The following is a 21,595-nucleotide window of genomic DNA, read 5'->3' on the forward strand; positions in this document are numbered from 1 at the left end:
TTTTGTACACAAAAAACGCCTCACATTGTTCGTATAAGACTCAAGCGACTGTGTCAAAGATGTTGAATTCTTCTCTGATGACAGCCGCGTGGTTCTTAATGAGACACATCCCTCCAGTTGTAGGGAACAAGGAGCCCTTGTCTGGATGACCACAAATATTCAACATAAGTCTGTGCCCACACAATAGTTTGTTAAGGGCAGCTGTGGAATTGTGCATTGGTGAGGGTTAAACTGTAGAGCCTGGAATGATTTGAGGGAAATGAGAATGTGCTTCCAGTGTGCTGTAAAGGTATACTGTGTACACAGCCATAGAGATGAGGCATGTTTGAAATCCATTTGGAGGCTCATCATGCAACTATAAGACTTGAAAAATTGTTCTGTTTTTAGAATCCATCTTTCTGGTAGCCAGACGTATATATACAGAAGGCTTGTCTGAGAATTCAAGTAGGCAAGTGGGACCTGCAACAGAGTATTGCAGTGTGTGGAGTGCTTCTGTTCAGAGTTCCAGGCAGCCTGGCAGGCCTCTTTCCATGATACTCCATTCTATGCTCCCACCCCTGTTTCACCGCCCAACAGACACTCATCATTTTGAGCATGCTCAAAAACAGAAAAGAGTCAGTCATTGTTGGACTATTTTGAGTTTTCCCTGCTTTGTTTTTTTATATATATACATATATATAAATTTTTGTGCGTGTGCATGCATGCATGCATTTCCTCAACCCTTGGGGCATCCACCAAGCCTACTTATCTCATAGATATCTCAAAGAAATCTCATAGAGTCATATAGAGTTGGACGTGACCCTGAGGATCATCTAGTCCAGCCCCCCGTAAATGTAGGACTATGCAGCTGTCTCTTACAGGAATCGAACCTGCAACCTTGGCGTTGTCAGTACCACACTCTAACCAACTGAGCTATCCAGCTGCTATAGACCTCACTCTTGGGTGTGGTTAGTGTTTAATACAACTACACAATACATTTAACGTGCATGGCTTCGCCTAAAAAGTAGTGTGCAAAGGGTGCTGGGAATTCTAGCTCTGTGGTGGGCAAACTACAGTTCTCACAGTTCTTTGGGGGAAGCCATGTGCTTTAGTATACAGTATAGGATTGCCACATCTCTCTCAGTGTTGGGAAATGCTCTGTACATGCAGTGGAACTGAATAGATGGAGTATTTTTCCAACATTGACCTGAAAGTTGTACGTAGGTTGATCTGTATAGTGAAGACCCCCCTGCATGTGCTGTAGAGGCACTGGACCAGGGTGGATGTGTATCCAAACAGCTGGATAATCATGGAACTGAGGTGGTAGAAAATTCATGTGGCTGTGGCTATTAACCTGCCTACAAGCTACCTTACTTTGCCACTTTGGTGATTAAGTGGATGTCTGGAACAATGCTAATGCATAAGTGACATGATATGGCTAAGCTATGTATTTGAACAAGCCTTAAAAAGGTCTTCAGAGAATAGAAATCCTTTTTACAACTATTACAGGAGCGGTAATAAAAGGGTAAGGAATAAGATCTTCCTCTTTAAAGGGTGGGTTTTATTAGGTTAACTTAAGGAATACCACCTCACTCTCCTCCAACCTGCCCCGTTATTGAAATATTTATTTGAGACCCTCCTTCAGGTCCTTTTGCATGTTGAAATGAGGCAGCAGTGACCAGGGAGATTGTCTTCCAGTTGTGTTGTGCCAATGATGGAATACTCTTCCAAAGGCAGCTTATCTGGCACTGAGTCCAATGTGTTTTTAACACCAAGTAGAGCCTTATTTAGGGATGCGGGTGGCGCTGTGGGTTAAACCACAGAGCCTAGGACTTGCCTATCAGAAGGTCGGCGGTTCAAATTGCTGCAATGGGGTAAGCTCCCGTTGCTCAAACCCAGCTCCTGCCAACCTAGCAGTTTGAAAGCATGTCAAAGTGCAAGTAGATAAATAGGCGGGAAGGTAAACGGCATTTCCGTGCACTGCTCTGGTTCTCCAGAAGCGGCTTAGTCATGCTGACCACATGACCCGGAAGCTGTACACCGGCTCCCTCGGCCAATAAAGTGAGATGAGCACTTCAACCCCAGAGTCGGTCACAACTGGACCTAATGGTCAGGGGTCCCTTTACCTTTACCTAGAGCCTTATTTGCCCCAGCTTTTTAAGAAATTGGCTTCTATATTGCTTTAAGCTGTTTCTCTTCTTGTTGTTGCTGTTTTATGTTGTGTTAATGTATTTATTGTATTGTGTTATTTTTCATTTTTGTTTGTTGCTCTGAGAGTCTTTACCTGAAATAAAATATTTACATTACAGAGAGTCTTTACCCTGCCTATTGTACTTTTCCCTTCCAGGACTTGTGCCATTCCCACTGTGACAGTGCTATCATCCAGAATAAGATCACGACCATCATCAACTGCTTCATAAATTCTGCCATTCCACCAGCTCTTCAGATTGACATACCCGAGGAGCAGGCCCAGAAGATCATGGAGCACAGGAAAGAGCTAGGCCCTTACGTGTTTAGAGAGGCACAGGTATAGTAAGAATGATGAAAACCCTGGGTTTAGTTGGGAGGTGTTGAGAATCAGACTTAGAGGTAGGTTCTGGTTTTCTAGGCTGAGATTTGTGCCAGTAAATAACTGTGGTGATGCAAAGCTGTTTTTTTATAGAAACAGCTTTGCATCCACCACAGTTATTTACCGGCACAAATCTCAGCCCAGAAAACCAGAACCTACCTCTAAGTTTCATCAGATTTTTAGTGTATGAAACTGGATTTAAGGAGCCATAGGCAATACATTTACTCATGGGCAGGATCAGAATTTAGTGTACACTGGTACCTCTGGATACGAACGGGATCCTTTCTGGAGCCCCGTTCGCATCCTGAAGTAACCGTAACACGCGTCTGTGCGTCTGTGCATGCATGGGTTGCATTTTGCCGCTTCCGCGCATGCGCGTGACATCATTTTGAGCATCTGCGCGAGCGGCGAAACCCGGAAGAAACACGCTCCATTACTTCCAGGTCGCCGCACAGCGTAACCCGAAAATACTTAACTTGAAGCTACTTCAACCCGAGGTACGACTGTATGAAGTACCAAATATGAAAGATTCAGACTGAAGTAGTCACTCATAGACTGACCTTCTAGCCATGCACAGAAAACTCTGCCCATGTTCTGGCACTGCTGAAGCCTCCTTTCCATCGCAGCAGCTTGTGATCCTTGTAAAACTACTCCAGAAAGTCAGGGGACACTCTCTCTCTCTCTCTCTCTCTCGACCTCCAATGTAGTTCATAAAAGCTGCTGCCAATATGAAAAATCAGTGTATCCCACTGTGTGAGTGTAGACGCCTAAGGATTTTTGGATCTGTGCTAGGGATTTTGCAAATGTCAGTAATGCACAAGGGCAGCTTAACTTGATCAGATGCACTGCCCTTTTTCTTTAGATGAGTGATGTTATTGGATGCGGTTGTAGGCTCTTCCCCCTCCTCCCTGCTTTTTTTTAAATAAAAAAAGTATGCCTATTCTGCTGTACTGACCAAATAGGGTCATCTGTAAAAACTAGTACTGTTGACCACCAGCAGTTACTACCTTTTATGCTTCTGTTTTGAAAGGCCATTTAGCTAATTCTTCACTTCCACAAAATACCACCAACAGTTCTTCCCTACCAACATCCCTCACCTTTTAAACAAATATTAATATGAATCCATAAAACATCCCTGATCGCAAGAGTAGGAACAGATTGTGGGGTAGATAAAGGGCTCCAATGTATGAATGGAAAATGCAGCTAAACCCAGAGATGGTGGATAGTTTCACCAGGCTGATATGGATAGCGGGTAGCCTTGAGTCCAAGAGACCTGGATTCAGATGTCACCTCAGCCAAAAATTCATGGACTGCACCAGGCACAATGTGTTCCCTAGCGCTTTGCCTCAGATCTCCCTCTTTAAAATGGGACTCAATGTGTTTATTGTGAGAACTAGTGGATCATATGCCATTAACATCATTAGAGGCAATCTGCATGTGAAGAGATTTTCCCTGCGTTCTGGAAAGAGGCCTTGGAGAGAGCTGTTGGAGTAGGCCACAAAACTTCATAACAATGGCTGCTTACAATGCTAACAATGACATAGCTTCTCCCAAAGAATCCTGGGAACTGTCATTTGTTTAAAGGGCACACCTGTCAGAGAGCTAGATGGACAGTGACTTTCAACTTCACCCCAATATAACTAAGTCCAGTGCCGCCTATTGGCTAAACTATATAATGGTAGTATCCACGCAACATAGGTTAATGTGTTAATGCTTTAATTGAGACCAGCCTTTGAATACAGTATTGGTCTTTGCATTCAAATTTGTGTGGATTTCCCCCCCTAGTTTAAAACATACATTTCAAAAACATTATATCGCTTGAAACATTTCCTGCCAGCTCTGTTCTTTCAGAACTTACTCAGTAATGAAATCCCTTTCTCTTAAAGAGCAATGTGTTGTTGTTTTTTAAAAAAGCTCCCTTCCCTTTGTAAATTGAATATTCTGGAAAATAGTTGGTTTCTCTCTCTCTCTCTCTCTCTCTCACACACACACACACACACACACACACATTTTTAAAAAAACCAAAACCTGCTATTTTGTGCTTTTATTAATGCAAGCAATCATTTAGGACATTCTTTTAATGAAATGCTTATTAACTGTGGTTTTAGGTAGGTTTCTCATCAGCAATAAACACATACTGATTAGAAGTATGTGCAGGTCTGAAGCAAAATACTGGGCAACAATATGGAGGGAGGTGATGGTTTGTGCTGGGCATTAGGAAAGAGAGATGTGCTTTGTTTTTATGGCAAATATCCCAGTTGTCTGCAGCACCATCAGTTTCTCTCTATACGAGGGATGAGCAGACACCAGGCTTGTTGGAGCTACTTTGGTTTTTACTAAAACTCCCAAGATCTACTAACCAGAGCCAAGCGTAAAAGAGAGACAGCTAGAATTTAGGAACAGGGTGTCTCTGAGCACACTGTAAGGCTAGGAACTGGAGCTGATCTGAACTCCAAGTCCTTTCACACTTCCAGGCTGTTCCTATTTTAGGTGGGATTCTTATTACGTACTAGCAAATTCAGGTTTAGAGATGATTTGGAGATTTTGCTCAAGAAATCCACTCCCAAATTGAAATTTTTGTGAGAAGGAAATTGATGGGGAAACATACTGCAAAGGTGGGATAATGCTTGATGAAACATCATTTAACACAGTTCATCAGGAAGAGACCCTCCTTACCTTTCTCCATTTCAGCAGCCCAACTTAGGTGGGGAAAGCTGTTTTGCATTTGCTGTTATTGAACAGTTGGAAGTCAGAACCCTGGTCAATCTGCTTCAGATCAGTTGGAGATCTTCTAGTAGATTTTGATCCACCTTCTGCGTACTTCTTCTATATGCTGTTAAAAAAAATAAAAGTCCTCTCTTCTTTTTCCTGCCCCAGATGACTATTTTTGCTCTTCTGTTTAAATTTTGGCCACAATTTTGTGAGTTCCGAAGCAATTTGGCTGATGAGAAGATTTTGCCTCTTCTGGAGAAGCGAAGAGAAAAGAAGCTGAGAAAAACAAGAGAAACAGATGGCGTGGTGAGAAAAGCTAAGAAACAAAAGAACATCACCAACTTTAGACAGGCGGGACAGTAAAAACAATTTTGATATGGATCTGACTCAAATACTTCTGAAGTCAATGGAAAGACATCACTGTCCAGATTTTAAAAAAATAGTGTTTCTTCTGCTCTGTTTCTCTCCCTCCCCCTCCCATAAATGCTAATCTAATTCATTCATTACGTTTGTTTTCAGCCCTCCTTGGAACTTGAAGCAGGTACAATATTTTAATATAAAGCATACATTGAAATGTTGCTGAAATGTAACATTGCAAGCTAAAGCTTAGTCTAAATGAAAGCAGCTTCTAGCGATGCCAGAAAACCCTGGGCTTTCAAGCATCTCCAGAGAAAAGGTGTTCCATCATTTCAGAGAGTTGCTTCCATATGAACATGGGCCCATTCATCTAAATATACATGTAGTAGCAAAGTAGCTCTGCCACATCTGGAATGCTGGGAGTCCCAGCGGAAGGGGAGGTAGGGGAGGTATCCAGGCAGAGTCTTTAGCAATAGCAGATAAACACCTTACCCATACTGGATGGGAAGGCAGATTAGAATAGGAAATCCACCAACAGTAGAGATTATTCAAGCTGCAGCCATGGGTGGTGCATGTTCCCTTCTTGGAATACCCCTGGACAGCAGGAGGCAACATGCAGATGCTAGTTCTGACCAGGATCCAGGATTAGGATGGGGGGTTAACTTTGGTAGCTTCCTTCAGCCTTAATAATAATAATAATAATTTATTATTTGTACCCCGCCCATCTGGCTGGGTTTCTCCAGCCACTCTGGGCAGCTTCCAACAAAGATTAAAAATACATTAAAATGTCACACATTAAAAACTTCCCTAAACAGGGCTGCCTTCAGATGTCTTCTAAATGTCAGATAGTTGTTTATCTCTTTGACATCTGACAGGGCGGGCACCACTACCAAGAAGGCCTTCTGCCTGGTTCCCTGTAACTTTGCTTCTTGCAATCACGGAACCTCCAGAAGGCCCTCGGAGCTGGACTTCAGTGTCCGGGCAGAACGATGGGGGTGGAGATGTTCCTTCAGGTATACTGGGCCGAGGCACAAGGACCAGCAAATGTTCTCCTCTTCCCCAAAGGTTGTTGAGGGGGGAGGGGAAGGAGGCTGAACACCCTCAAGTGATTGCAGAAGGGATGGGAAATAGGTTCAGAGAGTGGCAGTGTGCTGTCTCTGAGCCCAATCTCTCCCCATAGTAGTCACCCTGAAGGTGGATGCTGAGCACCTGAGAAGGAGGAAAGATAAACCCTCACCCGAAATATAAATTAATGAACATTTGTGTGTTGTCTCTGATCCGTGCTCACATCATGTGAATGTTAATTTGAAGTTCCTTTCCAAGCTCTTGATTCTTTTGTTGGTGGTGTCTCAAGAGTTGCATAAAACGGATCTCATTTGATTCGTAAGGAAAGATTTATCTCACTGAAGGGTAGCAGCCAGAGACACTTCTGCAACTCCTCTAGCTCTCCAAACAGGTGGTATTACTGAGAGGTTGCTCTAACTGGCTTTTGGGAATTTGGAAAAAAAAAATGAAAGTATAAAAGGGTGTACAGCAAAGCTTTAAAAATCTCATGAAGCATATAAAGTACAGTGCTTTAACTCACCTTAAACTGAGATTAATCAAGTTTTCTTTTTATTGCTAGGTATCTGGGAAGAGAACTCCCATGTCTGTTAAGATGGGTTCTGTTCTTGAGAGTAAAATGAGTAAAAGTGAGCTTTCATCTACGCCGAGTTTTACTGAATATGGCAAACAGGTGACTGGTGATAAACTATGTAAAGTTGTTCCTTTATGTGTCAATGGGAGATTGAAGCTGCTGCTGTTACTAGGCCCATATCTGAGTTGGTAGTTTGATATTTATACAAAGGCTAAAGGGGTGGACATGCCTATTAGTTCTTAAATTTCTAATTGCATTTATCACAGTCTGTTACAGATCAGTGACATTGTTTAGAGCAGGTTGCAAGCAGTTTCTGATCCAACTGATTTCATTCGTACAGTACATGGAACTGAAATGAAGCTTGCCCACATGGAACTGCACTTGCCAATATTCCTTCTCCCCCTTGCTACTTGGTAGTTTCTGTCCTCCCTTCTCTCCTTCTATCTTTGTCAAAATATAGATTGTAAGCTCTTTCGGGCAAGGACCCATCCTTTTAGTTGTAGCTCTGTTTACACTAACAGTGATACCCTAAATGTTTTTAAATGCTGGGCATTGCAAAAAGAAGAAGGGGCATTTTACTGTTTTGAAGGGGTGCATGTGCAAACAGCCAGTAGTGATGTATGGAAGTGAGAGCTGGACCATAAAGAAGGCTGATCGCCGAAGAATTGATGCTTTTGAATTATGGTGCTGGAGGAGACTCTTGAGAGTCCCATGGACTGCAAGAAGATCAAACCTATCCATTCTTAAGGAGATCAGCCCTGAGTGCTCATTGGAAGGACAGATCCTGAAGCTGAGACTCCAATACTTTGGCCACCTCATGAGAACAGAAGACTCCCTGGAAAAGACCCTGATGTTGGGAAAGATGGAGGGCACAAGGAGAAGGGGACGACAGTGGACGAGATGGTTGGATAGTGTTCTCAAAGCTATCAGCATGAGTTTGACTAAACTGCGGGAGGCAGTGGAAGACAGAAGTGCCTGGCGTGCTCTGGTCCATGGGGTCTTGAAGAGTTGGACACGACTGAACGACTAAACAACAACAAAAATGTGCAAACAGATGAATAAACCCCATTTTTTTTTTCACCTTCTTAATTAAAACCACAAACACACACACAGAAAAATCCAGAACTTCCCCAGAGGCAAAACTAAAGGGAGGGACACCCAGTGCAAGCTGTACCCCTTGAGTGTTGTGACAGTAATACCAAAACATGCACTTTGTTCTATTGCATATGGTCCTTATGCTTGATGAAGGAGGAGACACAAATAGTCCTTTGAAAATAAGAGATCAAACACAGGATCGCTAGACCTGTATTAAGGGACATGAATACCTTTTTTCAGATCCCTAAGAAAGCCCAAAATGTGGCCTAGCATATTCCACACATATTGCAATATTTTCAGCTGATAAGCAAAGGGACTGATCCTCCAATAGCTATTAATATATGGCATAGCAAGGTATTATGATCATTGATATGATGGTACTTATCAAATTTAATCTATTAACAATCGGAGAAATCAGAGCTGTAGAAATGACTTCTGATTTCTCTGTTATTATTGTTATTTATTTAACAAGATTTATATACCACTTAATCAAAATTTCTAAGCAGTTTACATAATATGGGACTGAAGTAGGAATGATAGTTCAATGTCAAATCCAAATTGACATATTTTAATGAAAAATTACAGGTTTGGGCCCAGAGTATATAGGGAATTTGCCTTTCCAACATATTTTACTCTGGCACCCTGATCTAGAGACCCCTCTTATGTTTTCTTCCTAGTTACATTCATGGTAGCTGCAGAAGGAAGGTATGTATTTTCACCTCTTAGAGGGACATAGATCTGAGTCAAAATATACAAGCCCTCACAGGACTTCTCATAGGTGAGCCCCACTGAAATGAACGAGGCTGGTTCTTATGTTTTTCACTGGGGATTGCTCAACAGAACCGCCTGGTGGAATTGTAGGTTCAATAGGCATGTGAGATGCATCTGTATGGGACCGTCTCTTGCTTGAGTTTCAGCTCCTTATCTCCAAAGTGGGAATTTGGAGAATATACAGAACCATATGGGACAGCTCCATGTCAGTGTTCCATCTGACTGCATCTACAAAGTGCAGCCTGCTGTGGTTTTCCTACTTACCCCATTGTGCAAAATAAATCAGGAGAGGTCCAATACAGGCTGAAATTGTGGTTGGGGGATATGCATGAAACTCAAAGATATGCCTTGCTGGTCACAGGTGGTTATTAGTGAGCTGCAGTAGATTAACTGGTTGTCTGTTTTGCCTATGGTGCTACAGCATGATAAACCTTTTTAGAGCTTCATTAAAAACAAAACAAAACCATGTTTTGCGTCCAAAAACATTAACATTATCTTACACAGCAAAACAAAGGCCCACTAAACTATTGTGCCACAATTAATTTCTTGGTGTTGTTTATTTTTTAATGTAGGTTTCCTGGTCTTATTCAAAGTACCTAGAAGCTCTCCAGCAGGAAAGAGTTCTTCTGAAGATCCAAGATGACCTGGATAAAAAATCAATAGCGTCATCAGCGTATACAGGTCAGTTTTTCATCAGGTTCTGTTGCTAGAGAGAGGTCACTGTGGATCCAGTTATGACTCATTTTCTCACTTAAATGTATGAAACAGCTGCATATCCAGTCACTTCTATGGAATACTTTTCATGGAGCTTCCTGGGCAGAGCAGGGTGGTTGTTGGTGGTAGCAGTAAGATTTCATGGTGGAGCAACTGCATGAATCTCAAAGATAAGCCTTGCTGGTCACAGGTGGTTATTAGAGAGCTGCAATAGAGGTTTCGGCTGTCCTTTTTGCCTATAGTGCTACAGCATTTTAATCTCTTTTACAGCTTCATTGAAAACAAAACAAAATCCTGTTTTGCTTGCAAAAGCATTGACATTATCTTACACAGGTATTATGTACTGTGTTGAATAGGATCCAAAATGCAGCAGTCTGATTGGTCCTAGAACAATGCAGCAGTATGATTGGTCCGCAGGAGCCACCCAATCCAGCTCCAGGTGGAAGTGAATCCACAACCTGATTGGCCTACAGGAGAATCCCGGAATTAGCCAATCACGTGCAGCCCATTGTGTAAATAATGTATATAAAGCAGATATTGTGGGGGAACTTCCATTCCTCCTCACAACTATGAGCTGAATAAAGAGCATGAAATCCACTCTCGACTCTGAGTATATTTCAACAGCATAACAAAGACTTGCTGTTGCTTAGCAGGAGAAGGAAGGAAGCTTCCCTCCCCTTTTTGGTTTCAGAAGCTTTTTGGTTTTCCCAACCCACATTGTAGCCAGTGGAAGGGAATTAACTACACCAGTTCTAGGGTTGTCAAAGTTTAGGGTCCCTTTGGGAGTGTGGGGAGATGGGAGTGCTTAGAAGCCTGAGAACGGTCATCTGACCTTGACATGCTTCTGAAGTGCTTGATCTCCATTTTCTCAAGAGAAATAGCTTGGGCATAGGGAAATGTGTGTTTTCCCCTCTTTCCTGGAGAGTTGTGGGAGGAGGCCAGAACATAGTAATGCAGAGACAAAGCAGGAAGACAGGCAGAATATGATTGAAATGCAGGAGAAGGGCAGAGGGAGAGGGGCCACTGGCTGCTGTTGGTGGTTTGCTCCCCCTTTTTCCTTTGTGAGCCAGCCTCTCCTAGTCTGTTGTATAATCCCTTCCTGCATATATCTGAGACAAGGAGAATTTCCATCCAAGGACTGCTTGTACAAGAGAGGGTCAAGATGTAGCATATATCGTGCAAGAAAGTACAACTGTTATTCTGGTACTGTACCCAAGTACAGTCTAGTACTCCCAACTTACACCCACCCAACCCATTTGTAATTTTGCTAGAGCATCTCACTGTTTGTCCCACAGATCATGACAACAGTTGCCTTCCATGTATTATGCTGGGCTAGCTATAAAACATAGCAGCATTTCTCAATGCTGCATTGCCTGAAACTTTTCCTGCAGTTTTCAGATTTTCTTTCTTTCTTTCTTTCTTTGGCATTCAGAGCTCTCAAACCTTCTCACACTGAAGAGCGATCCATCAGAAAAACCCATGATCACAACAACTTACAGCTCTGCTTTTGTGAAACAACGTCCATTAAATCCCAAAGACAGTGAAAGTAGGTTTCAAGGGGGGTGGGGTCGTAATTCTCCTGTTTGAACTGTGTGATATCATCAAATGCTCAGTAAACTGTGTTTTGCTAATGCTACTTTAAACAAACTGAAATACTGTTGATGCTCTTAGGTGATACTCAAGCCAGAGGTGTCATCTGGAGGGCCTCAGACTAGGGAAGGCTGTTGTAGGAAGTAAATATATATCTCAAATGTTGTAGCTGTTCTGCATGCTTCATGGACCAATACCTTGCTAATCGCCTTGGTGTTTCATTAAGTTACCTTTGTCTTGTTGCATACGTGACTTGCCCAAGTTATGGGAAGGGCCATAGTTTAGTGGTAGAGCAGCTGGTTTGCATGCAGAACATCCCAGGTTCAATCTCTGACATCTCACTGGGGCTGTGAGAGACCCTCTGTCCAAAACCATGGAGAGCTGCTACACAGCGCTGAGCTTGATGGAGCAATAGCCTGATGCAGCCTTAAGTTGTATTTGCAGACTGGCAATGAAAGCCCAGGTACGGCTGCAGCCTGTCCACCAACACTTTCTGTGCCTCCATCTGTCTTGCCAGAGTGGTGCATGTTCTAGTTATCTCTCGCTTGGACTACTGCAATGCGCTCTATGTGGGGCTACCTTTGAAGGTGACCCGGAAACTACAACTAATCCAGAATGTGACAGCTAGACTGGTGACTGGGAACGGCTGTCGAGACCACATAACACTGGTCTTGAAAGACCTACATTGGCTCCCAGTACGTTTCCAAGCACAATTCAAAGTGTTGGTGCTGACCTTTAAAGCCCTAAACAGCCTCGGTCCAGAAGGAGCATCTCCACCCCCATCGTTCAGCCCGGACACTGAGGTCCAGTGCCGAGCGCCTTCTGGCAATTCCCTCGCTGCGAGAAACCAAGTTACAGGGAACCAGGCAGAGGGCCTTTTCAGTAGTGGCACCCAGCCTGTGGAACACCATCCCACCAGATGTCAAAGAGAAAAACAACTACCAGACTTTTAGAAGACATCTGAAGGCAGCCCTGTTTAGGGAAGCTGTTAATGTTTGATGGACTATTGTATTTTAACATTTTGTTGGAATCCACCAAGAGTGGGTGGGAAAACCCAGCCAGATGGGCGGGGTATAAAAAATAATAATAATAATAATAATAATAATAATAATAATAATAATAATAATAATAATTTATTATTATAATCATCATTATCATCATCATCATTATCTGTGCTGCTCTGACTTCATGCTCTTGTCATTCTGCCTGCCCTGTGGAGAAGCTGCTCCTGCTGTGCTTGCTTCCTTCGCCTTTTGCTTTGCCAAAGTCCACTTTCACAAGAAACACTGGCATTGGGGATTTAGTCTGTCTTATTGCAGAACTCCCCATCTGCACAGTGGCGTCATGCCAACACAGCAGGGTTCCTGTTCACAAATATTAGTATTTTCACACTCTGAGGGTGTTACCCAGCCCAAAGTTAAGCCCCCCCCCCGGTTGGTCTCAGTGGGGTGTACTTAGGCATGCACTTAGCATTTCCACTGATTTCATTTACCCTTTGGGCTCTTTGGCTGCATCCCTGTGAACTCCCACCTGCAAGTAAACCCCACTGAGCAGAATAGGACAATCCCAAATAGACATGCATTGCATTAGGCTGTAAGACTGCAATATTGTGCACATTAACTGGGGAGAAAGTCAAATGGAATTCAGTGGGGCTTTCTTGAGAGTGAACACATGTTGAATCAGATTGCTTTCTCTGCTACAATGCATATTCTTCTATACGATCTTTAAACCCCCTTGGTTCAGTGTAGACTGTCATCCTACAAATGTTTACTTAAGTCAGTTTCTTTCTTTCTTTCTTTCTTTCTTTCTTTCTTTCTTTCTTTCTTTCTTTCTTTCAAGTGGTACTTATTCTAAGTAATCACACATAGGATCAAGCTGTTGCAGAAAATCAGTTTTCTTCCACCAGAGAGACCATGTTCTTGGGAGGTGTTATTTTTCTCTGTGCTGAAGATGGCAATCAGCAATTTATAATGTCTTTCACCATATCTGTGCACAATAAACATGAAAACATGCAAACTCATTCCAGTTTGAGTAGACATATTTCTAAGCTCTATAATTCAAATAAGATCATCTCTATAGTATTGAGTTGTGAATTATCTAAATTGGGGGACCTGTGACCCTCCATATGTTTTGCTTGACTGGAGTTCCCATCACCCCTGACCACTGACCAATGCTGGCTGGGGCTGATGGGATTTAGAATCCAGCAGCTTTGAGTTGGCCATAGATTCCCCAGCCCTGCTAAAGTGCAAAAAGTGTGATGTAACTTTTCAAGGCCAATATGTGGTGTTATTGTAGGATTAGGAAATAAAGCTCAATGGTATTCCAGGGTCTCACATTCAGTCCCTGCCACCAGTATTTGATGGAAAGAATGCACTTCTTAGCATTAGCTAAGGGATCAAAATAGGTATAAACATTTTTTTGCCTAGAGTTTTTTTAATCACAAGTGCATAAGCTCCTAAATTATTTGCTACTTTTCTTCCTTACAGGTTTGAGTCACCTTTTATTTCACGTTGTATTAATGCTCTGGTTTGTTTCCCCCTGCCCAGGAACTCCAAAACTTTAAGTGTGGAATGTGATGAAGACATGATGGATTTGCTGCTACTCTGGGAGCAGTCCAGTGCAGAAATAAACTATTGTGGGCAATTTGCTTGTACCCCTGTTCCTTCAGTGGCAAGGGGGGCACTGGCCTTATTTATTGTGCTATTATGTACTACAGTCCCTCCCCCCTTTGGGGGTGGAGATTTTGTCCATCAACACAACTGTATGAAGTATGTGTAAGGGAATGGCTATAGTTCAACAAATGCTTTGCATGGAAAAGTTCCTTGATTAGATCCCTGGTATTTCCATGTAGGGATATGCTCATTGCTAGTCAGTGTAGACAATACTAAATTATATGGACTAACAGCCTTGGTTAAAGATAGCTATCCATGCTCAAGTTCCCTTTGAAATATAAATCTTGGTGCAGCTCAGAGCCAAAGGGGGAGGGATCCAGATGGCTTGTGAGTCTGCTGATGGTTGGGAATGATATTAGCAAGAGGGTCTGTTAGTACTATTCTTATTCTGATTATCAAGATACAAGCAAAATCAAGGCACTTACCTTTGCTTTCTGGCATGTTGGAGTATCAGTAGAAAGAGCTATCCTAAGGACAGAGGCCGTTGCTCAGCAAATGCTAGAAATATATGAAAAACCCACTATGTGAAGATTCCTGAGGGACTGTAATTCCTTGTAAGGTCTGTGCTGGTGTTTATCATACTGGTTTTAAAGCTACAGCCTATTCTTTCTATAGGTTACAGGTGATGTGAGGTGGGGTGGGAGGACCCACACATATTAGATATTCCTTCCCTTTTCACCATTCCAGTTAAATGATGAACAATTTTACTACTGATAATTTGGTTCAGATCCATCTCTTGGCAGACTGCTTCCTTAGGTAAACAAGTGAAATCAGGATCATTTCCTTTCTCAGTAGAAATTACAGTAGCAATGGGTCAACATCATATATTAAAGAGCCTTCTAGGTAGCTTCCGTTTTTTATTTTTACAATAAAAAAGTACAATCTAAAATTATCTACACTCCCAGCATTTGGTTTACCCATGTCCAAATGTCCATCAGTTCATTCTTCCATGTTGTCTACTGTATTTTGAAGAACTTAATAACTAAAGATCCTGCTGTATATCTTAATTGGTAGCTCTGTTCTGAGTCATACTAGGTGGACTTGTTGTATGAAGGATATTATCCAGATACATGTCAGAGAGGATAAAATGTCATATGAATGCTATCCAGCCTTTCAGAATTATATCCACCCATTCAATTAAATGACTTGTTTCCCTTGTGGTCTTGATGGAGGTGGTGTAACTGAATGTCTTATTTGCCTGTCATAAAGGAGCTGGAATTGCTTTGCTGCATAGGTAGAATTTTGCACGACTGACTGTAATTCATTCATTCCTTTACCAACATTAAGTCTTCCAGAATACTTCACAAATTGATGTTGATGTTCATATATCTAGCTAACAGTTGGGCCAAGTCATGATCCAGCCAAGTTAAACACTTTTGAATACAATTGATTTTAATGAGAAAGTTTATCATGACCTCAAGTCTCTTCCCTGCAAATCAATTGAACTTGAAAAAGTGTTCTACTTCTGATCCTGCCCCATATGTTTTGTTCCCAACTGGATATTTAAAATAAAAAAACAGCATTGTTGCACCTAAAGACTAACAGATTTATTGAGTGGCAATGCTTGGTACAGAGGATCATTGGAAGCTGCATTATACTGAGTCTGGCCACTGGTCCAACTAGCTCAGAATTACTGTATTTTTCACTTCATAGGACGCACTTTTCCCTCTTAAAAACTAAGGGGAAAGGTCTGTGCGTCCTATGGAGCGAATGCAGGGGGGAGGCAGGCAGGAAAAGCCCCCAAGAGCCGCACACAAGCTTCGCGTGGCTCTTGTGGGCTTTTCCCCAGGAGGGAGAAGGGACTGACGCGGCCAGTCAGTCCCTTCTCCCTCCTCGTAGAAAAGCCTGCAGGAGCCGCGCGCTCCTTAAAGGGTGCGCAGCTCCTGTGGGCTTTTGTGGGAGGTGGGGGAATTGCCATAGCTGTGCGCAGCCTCTCCAGCCGGGAGAGGCTGCGCAAGGCTAAAGAAGAAGCCAAGGCAGCGAGCGGGATGGATTGCGCTCGCTGCCTTGGCTTCTTTAGCCTCGCTGGAGAGGTTTAGCTCCCGGCTGGAGAGGTTGCGCGGCTATGGCAGAAGCCAAGACAGCCAGCGGGATGGATCCCGCTGGCTGTCTTGGCTTCTTTGCTCTTTGGGGTGTGGGAAATATTTCCCCCCCTTGATTTCCCCCTCTGAAAACTAGGTGCGTCTTTTGGTCCGGTGCGTCCTATAGAGCGAAAAATACGGTACCTACACTGACAGGCAGCAGCTGTCGAGAATTTCAGATGGGATTCTCTCCCACCCCTGCCTGGAGACGCCAGGGATTGAACCTGGGGTCTTTTGCATGCAAAGCAGATTCTTTACCACCGAGCTACCAGCCCCTCCTTGGACAATCCATTCTTCCCCCGTGCAGCCCTCTGTGCCTCCCCAAATCTGCTTCAGAAGACTGGGGGCCCCATGGTGCAGTTTCTGATGGGTGCACAGCTGCAGGGGGTACCACTGAAACTTCCCTCTCCCTGTTACTCTGCACTGATTTCACTCTGCACTAATTCCAGAGATCAGTGGACGGACACCATTTGATACCACTCTTTGTGACTATTTAAAGAAATGATTTTATGTTAATGTCATGAAATAGTACTATTACCTAGTTGTATTTTTGATGTGTTTTGATGCATTGGTTTTTTAAAAAAGTGTTTGCAGGAGCAGAGGTGGATGTCGAGAGGAATCAAACGTTTGGTAATCAGTTCTTTCCTATTAAATGTTCTTAATGTGTTGCACTCTGCTGACATTTCTCTCAATGATACCTGATGCTAGGTCATTCTACTAATCTAAATTGTCTGTTTACCTAAGCAGTTTCTACAAGCAGCTCTTAAATTGCTATTTGCATTTCCCACATCTGGAAAATTTTGCATTGTCTTTAATGTGCATTTGAATGAACAATGATTCTTTTCCCCTTTAGATCCAGTATTAGCAATATCTTCACTTCATCCTTTCCGTGACTTTGTTAGTGGGGTAAACTTACATGTGGGATACACAGTACATTTAAGTAACTGGGTACTTCTATCATAGCTCCTCTTAATCACCTTTTAAAATTTTTAATTAAATTTAATTAGTTTATTTTGACAAAGTAATAATCATAAATAAATAAGAATAAAAATGTGCACCCGATGACTGAGACCATTCCATTGTAACTATCCAACCTCCCAAAATTTCAACACCTCATGTAGTGGTTTGATCCCTTTCTGTTTTAACAGTACAAATTCTACAAAACACCTTGCAGATCTCCTCAAAATCATTTCTCCTGCATATACCCTGTCTAACCTTAATGGCACGTGTTAATTTATCATTAATAGATATATCCCACACCTCTTTATACCATTCTTCCGTTTCATATTCTGCTTGCCCCTTCCACTTCCTAGCTATCATAATTCGTGCAGCTGTCAATAAATTGTGTTCAAGTCCTTACTCACCTTTTCTCCAAACTGAAAAGTGCCAAATGTTGTAACCTTTCATTAAAGGAAAGTTGCTCCATCCCCTTGACCATTTTCGTTGCTCTTTTCTGAACCATTTCCAACTCCAAAATACAGTGGTACTTTGGTTCTCGAATTTAAGCCGTTCCAGGAGTCCGAAACGGTTCGAAAACCAAGGCGTGGCTTCCGATTGGCTGCAGGAGCTTCCTGCACTCAAGCGGAAGCTGCGTTGGATGTTTGGCTTCTGGAAAACGTTTGCAACCCAGGACACTGACTTCTGGGTTTGTGGCATTTGGGAACTGATTTGTTCGGGAGCCAAGCTGTTCGACTACCAAGGTACCACTGTGTCCCTTTTGAAATGAGGTGAGCAGAGCTGTATACAGTATTTCAAATGCAGTCGCACCATAGATTTATATAGTGGAGTTATTATATTGGCACTTTTATTTTCAGTCCCTTTCCAAATGATCCCTAGCATGGATCAAATACTTCTGCAGCTGCAATAACAGAATGCAGTTCTAACAAGCTTTTCAGTTTCTCTGATGCAACGTTAAGCCCATTTTAGAATGTTATATTAACAGAAAGCGCTAGCATGTGGCTTGTTTGGGGTTTATACTGTTTATTAGAACAAATTCTTTTTTCGTATCTGGTACTTTCAAATATGGTGGGAGAGAGACGCAAAAAACCTGCTTCCCCCTTCCTTCCACAACTGCCTCTTGAGGTAGCTCAGTCATATCCAAAGCTATATACGATGCCATGACACCTCCTTGGGACCCTCTGCCCCCAGACAGGAGTGATTTTTGGGTGTCCAAGGTAAATTATTAACAGGGAAGCCAAGATGGCATCCAGCTAAGAGTTTAAAGCATGATCAGGGAGAAATAAGGATCCTAACCTAATGTAATCTTCAAGAAATATATTGGGGTGTGGGAATAAACATTGTTCTTTATCCCTTTGTTTAAAAAAAGCTGGTTAGAAATTCAGAAAGCTTTTTAAAACTCATGCTTTGTTCTTGTCATTTCACTGTTAAACTCCACCATTCATTCTTCACTATGCTTGGTGGGGTTGCAGAAGAACTCAAAGCTTCTTCTATCACATGTGGGCTTGTGAGGTAATCTTTAAATTCTTGGATTAGACGTATCAAGCAATCAACAAAACAGCAGGCCAAACCATTTGCCCAGTTCCTAGGCCATCTCAACTGGGCATCTTCCCAGAAGAGCTAAAAAATCTGCTTCCTACAGATCTTTATCACATTGGCTCATCCTTGCTGCACATTTGGAAATTTCTGAGGCACTGGAAAGGCATGGCACTTTCCCTTTACATTTATACTATCAACGCTATCTAGGAGTCCTCCCTTCAAATGGAAAAACTGACTCACAAAGTACACTCATCCAGAGATTTGGCCAACCAGATCCTTTTTAAATGCAAAATGGAACCCTTTCATTTATTCTGTAAATGGAGAACCTTCTGTTAGGTAGGCCTAAATCATTCTAGTCTGATCTTATGTAAAAACATAACACAGTAGTATGCTTTGAAGCTTACACACCTGGCAAACCTTGTATTTTCTAACCCTATAAACACTTTTTAAAGCTGTTCTCATTCACTCTTCTTTTATAATGTTGTTAAAATGGGGAGGGGGGAGGGACACCCCCACTATTAATAAAAACATATATTTGGGGGAAACTGGGATAGATCAGGGAGCACACAGCCCTCAAATAATTAAACCAAGTGAAAGTAAAACTTCATTAAGCAATCCGCTGTTGCTGCCAGAGCAGGATGCAGAGGTTGAGAAGGAGGCTGGAGAGTGCTTTCTACGTGGAAAAGTAAGGGGGGGACACTAGACAAGGGCCCAATACTGGATCAGTACAGCATAAGAGTGCTGAGCCTCTGAGGCAGGGATGACAGACCTGGGGCCTTCCAGATGTTGGACTCTAATCTCTGGCTGTTGGCCATGCTAGCTGGGGCTGATGAGAGCTGTAGTCTAACAATTGAAGGACCAAAGGTTTACCAACTTTGCGCTAAAAGCTGTGCTGGCTGGAGCTGATGGGAGTTGTAGCTCAAAACATCTGGTGGGCATCAGGTTGGCATTGGCTAATCTAAGATGATGAACAGCATTTTTTATATATAAAGGATTTTCTTCTGGGAAGGGGATAGCCTTGACTCTTGTTTTTCTGGTGCCCTGTGTAAAAGTAAAAAACACATCATGCCAAGCCAGTCTCCCACTCCCAGTTGACCAAATTTGGGGATGGTTGGGAAGAGTTGTTACACCCCACAGCTCAGTGGGGCTCAGTGTGTGGCCATGGGGACACCAGGTGATATAGCATTTAATAGTAACAACAGCAACAACAATGATCCACCTTATTTCTATGATTGTTTAGTTGTTTAAAACTGTTTTTAATATTGTGTTTCACTTGATGCAACCTGCCCCTTCACCTTAGGGTGAAGCTTGGGGGATGATAATCATCATCATCGGTGCTTTTTTCTGGGGGTCCTTAAGGGTACACAGTACCAGCACCTTTCCCCGCCAAATGTTAAAAATGTGGCACTTACTGTAACAATTTCATGGTGAGTACAGGCACCTTTTTTTCTTAAAAAAGCAATAACAACAACAACAACAACAACAACAATTTTGTTTTAAAACCATATAAACATAACCCAAAAGAGTATGATCTAAAATAATGATGGCAAGCAACTTACATGTTTCTTGAGCACTCATCATTAATTTATTGCCATGGTAAATTAACCCCAAACAGGTCCATTAAGTTGAACAAGTCAATGTAAACATCAGATATGAAGAAATGCAGGCTTCTTATTGTTTGCCAAACTACTAAGATCATCTCTTTCTCTAGGTTCTTAAGAACTGTGGTGCTTTACTCCTATTTTTAAAAAGTGCTGGCACTGGAAATTTGTGCTCACGCCACCTTCACAAATCTTTTTCAAGCCAGTGATTAAAAATCCAACTTAACAATAACTAATGCTTTCAATGGCTGTGGCAATTGTTGGTAACCTTCAACACATTGATTTGTCTCCAGTTGGCCCCAAAGTTACAAAAGCTGTTCCTGCATTTCTTGTTTGTATCTATCGTCATACGATTACCCCAAAATTAAAGCATGCAGTACTTGAAACAACTTCAAAGGCTACGCTTGCCCTTCTACTAGCTCAGCCTTTTTATTGGTTCATGTTTTCCATTTGGCTTCAACATCTTGTTCTTGCCGATGCCTTTCTAGAATTTCATTTATATATATTACAGCTCGGGTTGGTGAGACAAGCTAATTAATACCGGGATGGGAGGCTATGAATTGTAGCAATTGCATACCTTCTGCTTGGGGGTGGGAATTGGAGGCCGCCACAATTTTTTCCATTATGTATACATAGCGTACCATGCTGAACATGGCCAAATGTGCTTTGCGAAAATGTGCACCAAATTCATTTAATCAAAATACGTTTAAGTGGGATTGTTTACGCTGCTATCTATTGCCAGTTCTGTTAATCACTAAGCTCAAACATGTCAACGCAGAAGAAACATGAGATCCCCTATTTCTTAATTAGATTCTTTTCTAACGAAACAATAAAGTAGAAACAGGCCATTTTGCAATGAAAACACTGATGCCAAGCATAGTCTAAGCTTTAAAAAGCTTGATTCACTGGAGGTTTGTAAATTGGAACCTTGTCTAGATTTAGATAAGAGTTATCTAAATCTTAAAACTGAACCATGGCACCAGGGGTGCTTTCAGACTGTCTCACTTTTGCACATCCAGGTACATGCTGTAAGCACAATAAAGAGTGCATCTTCATAACCTACCACAAAGTGGGCAGCCTGTAATAAATGGGAACAGCTAAATAGTGCTTTCGTGCAATTGCTTCCAAGAAAAAGGAAAAAAAGGAAGAAAATGAACTTTATGCAGTTAAAAAATAAGAGGATAACAACCATGTGATGGCCATATCATATAACCTCTGCACAAATGTTGTGTAAACAAATCAGGAGGTTTGCGCAATATACTATTAGTCTAGAAGTGACCCAAAAATGTTGTGGATATAGCACACAAGTTTAGTAATAGAAA

At 42.1% G+C, this 21,595-nt stretch overlaps 1 protein-coding gene across 1 annotated transcript in view; it reads left to right on the plus strand.

Moving 5' to 3' along the window:
* Window positions 1-14,066, plus strand: part of RGS22 (regulator of G protein signaling 22) — a 78,665-nt gene extending 64,599 nt beyond the window's left edge. The window contains exons 23-28 of the mRNA XM_081014347.1: window positions 2,327-2,506; window positions 5,426-5,566; window positions 7,242-7,352; window positions 9,692-9,800; window positions 11,266-11,379; window positions 13,970-14,066. Coding sequence (XP_080870473.1) covers window positions 2,327-2,506; window positions 5,426-5,566; window positions 7,242-7,352; window positions 9,692-9,800; window positions 11,266-11,379; window positions 13,970-13,986 — 672 coding nt within the window. The 3' untranslated portion in view covers window positions 13,987-14,066. The remainder of the gene's footprint in view (window positions 1-2,326; window positions 2,507-5,425; window positions 5,567-7,241; window positions 7,353-9,691; window positions 9,801-11,265; window positions 11,380-13,969) is intronic.
* The last annotated feature ends 7,529 nt before the right edge of the window (window positions 14,067-21,595 follow it).

The sequence above is a fragment of the Podarcis pityusensis genome (genome assembly GCF_964106645.2).
Source record: "Podarcis pityusensis genome assembly, chromosome: 7".
NCBI lineage: Eukaryota > Metazoa > Chordata > Lepidosauria > Squamata > Lacertidae > Podarcis > Podarcis pityusensis.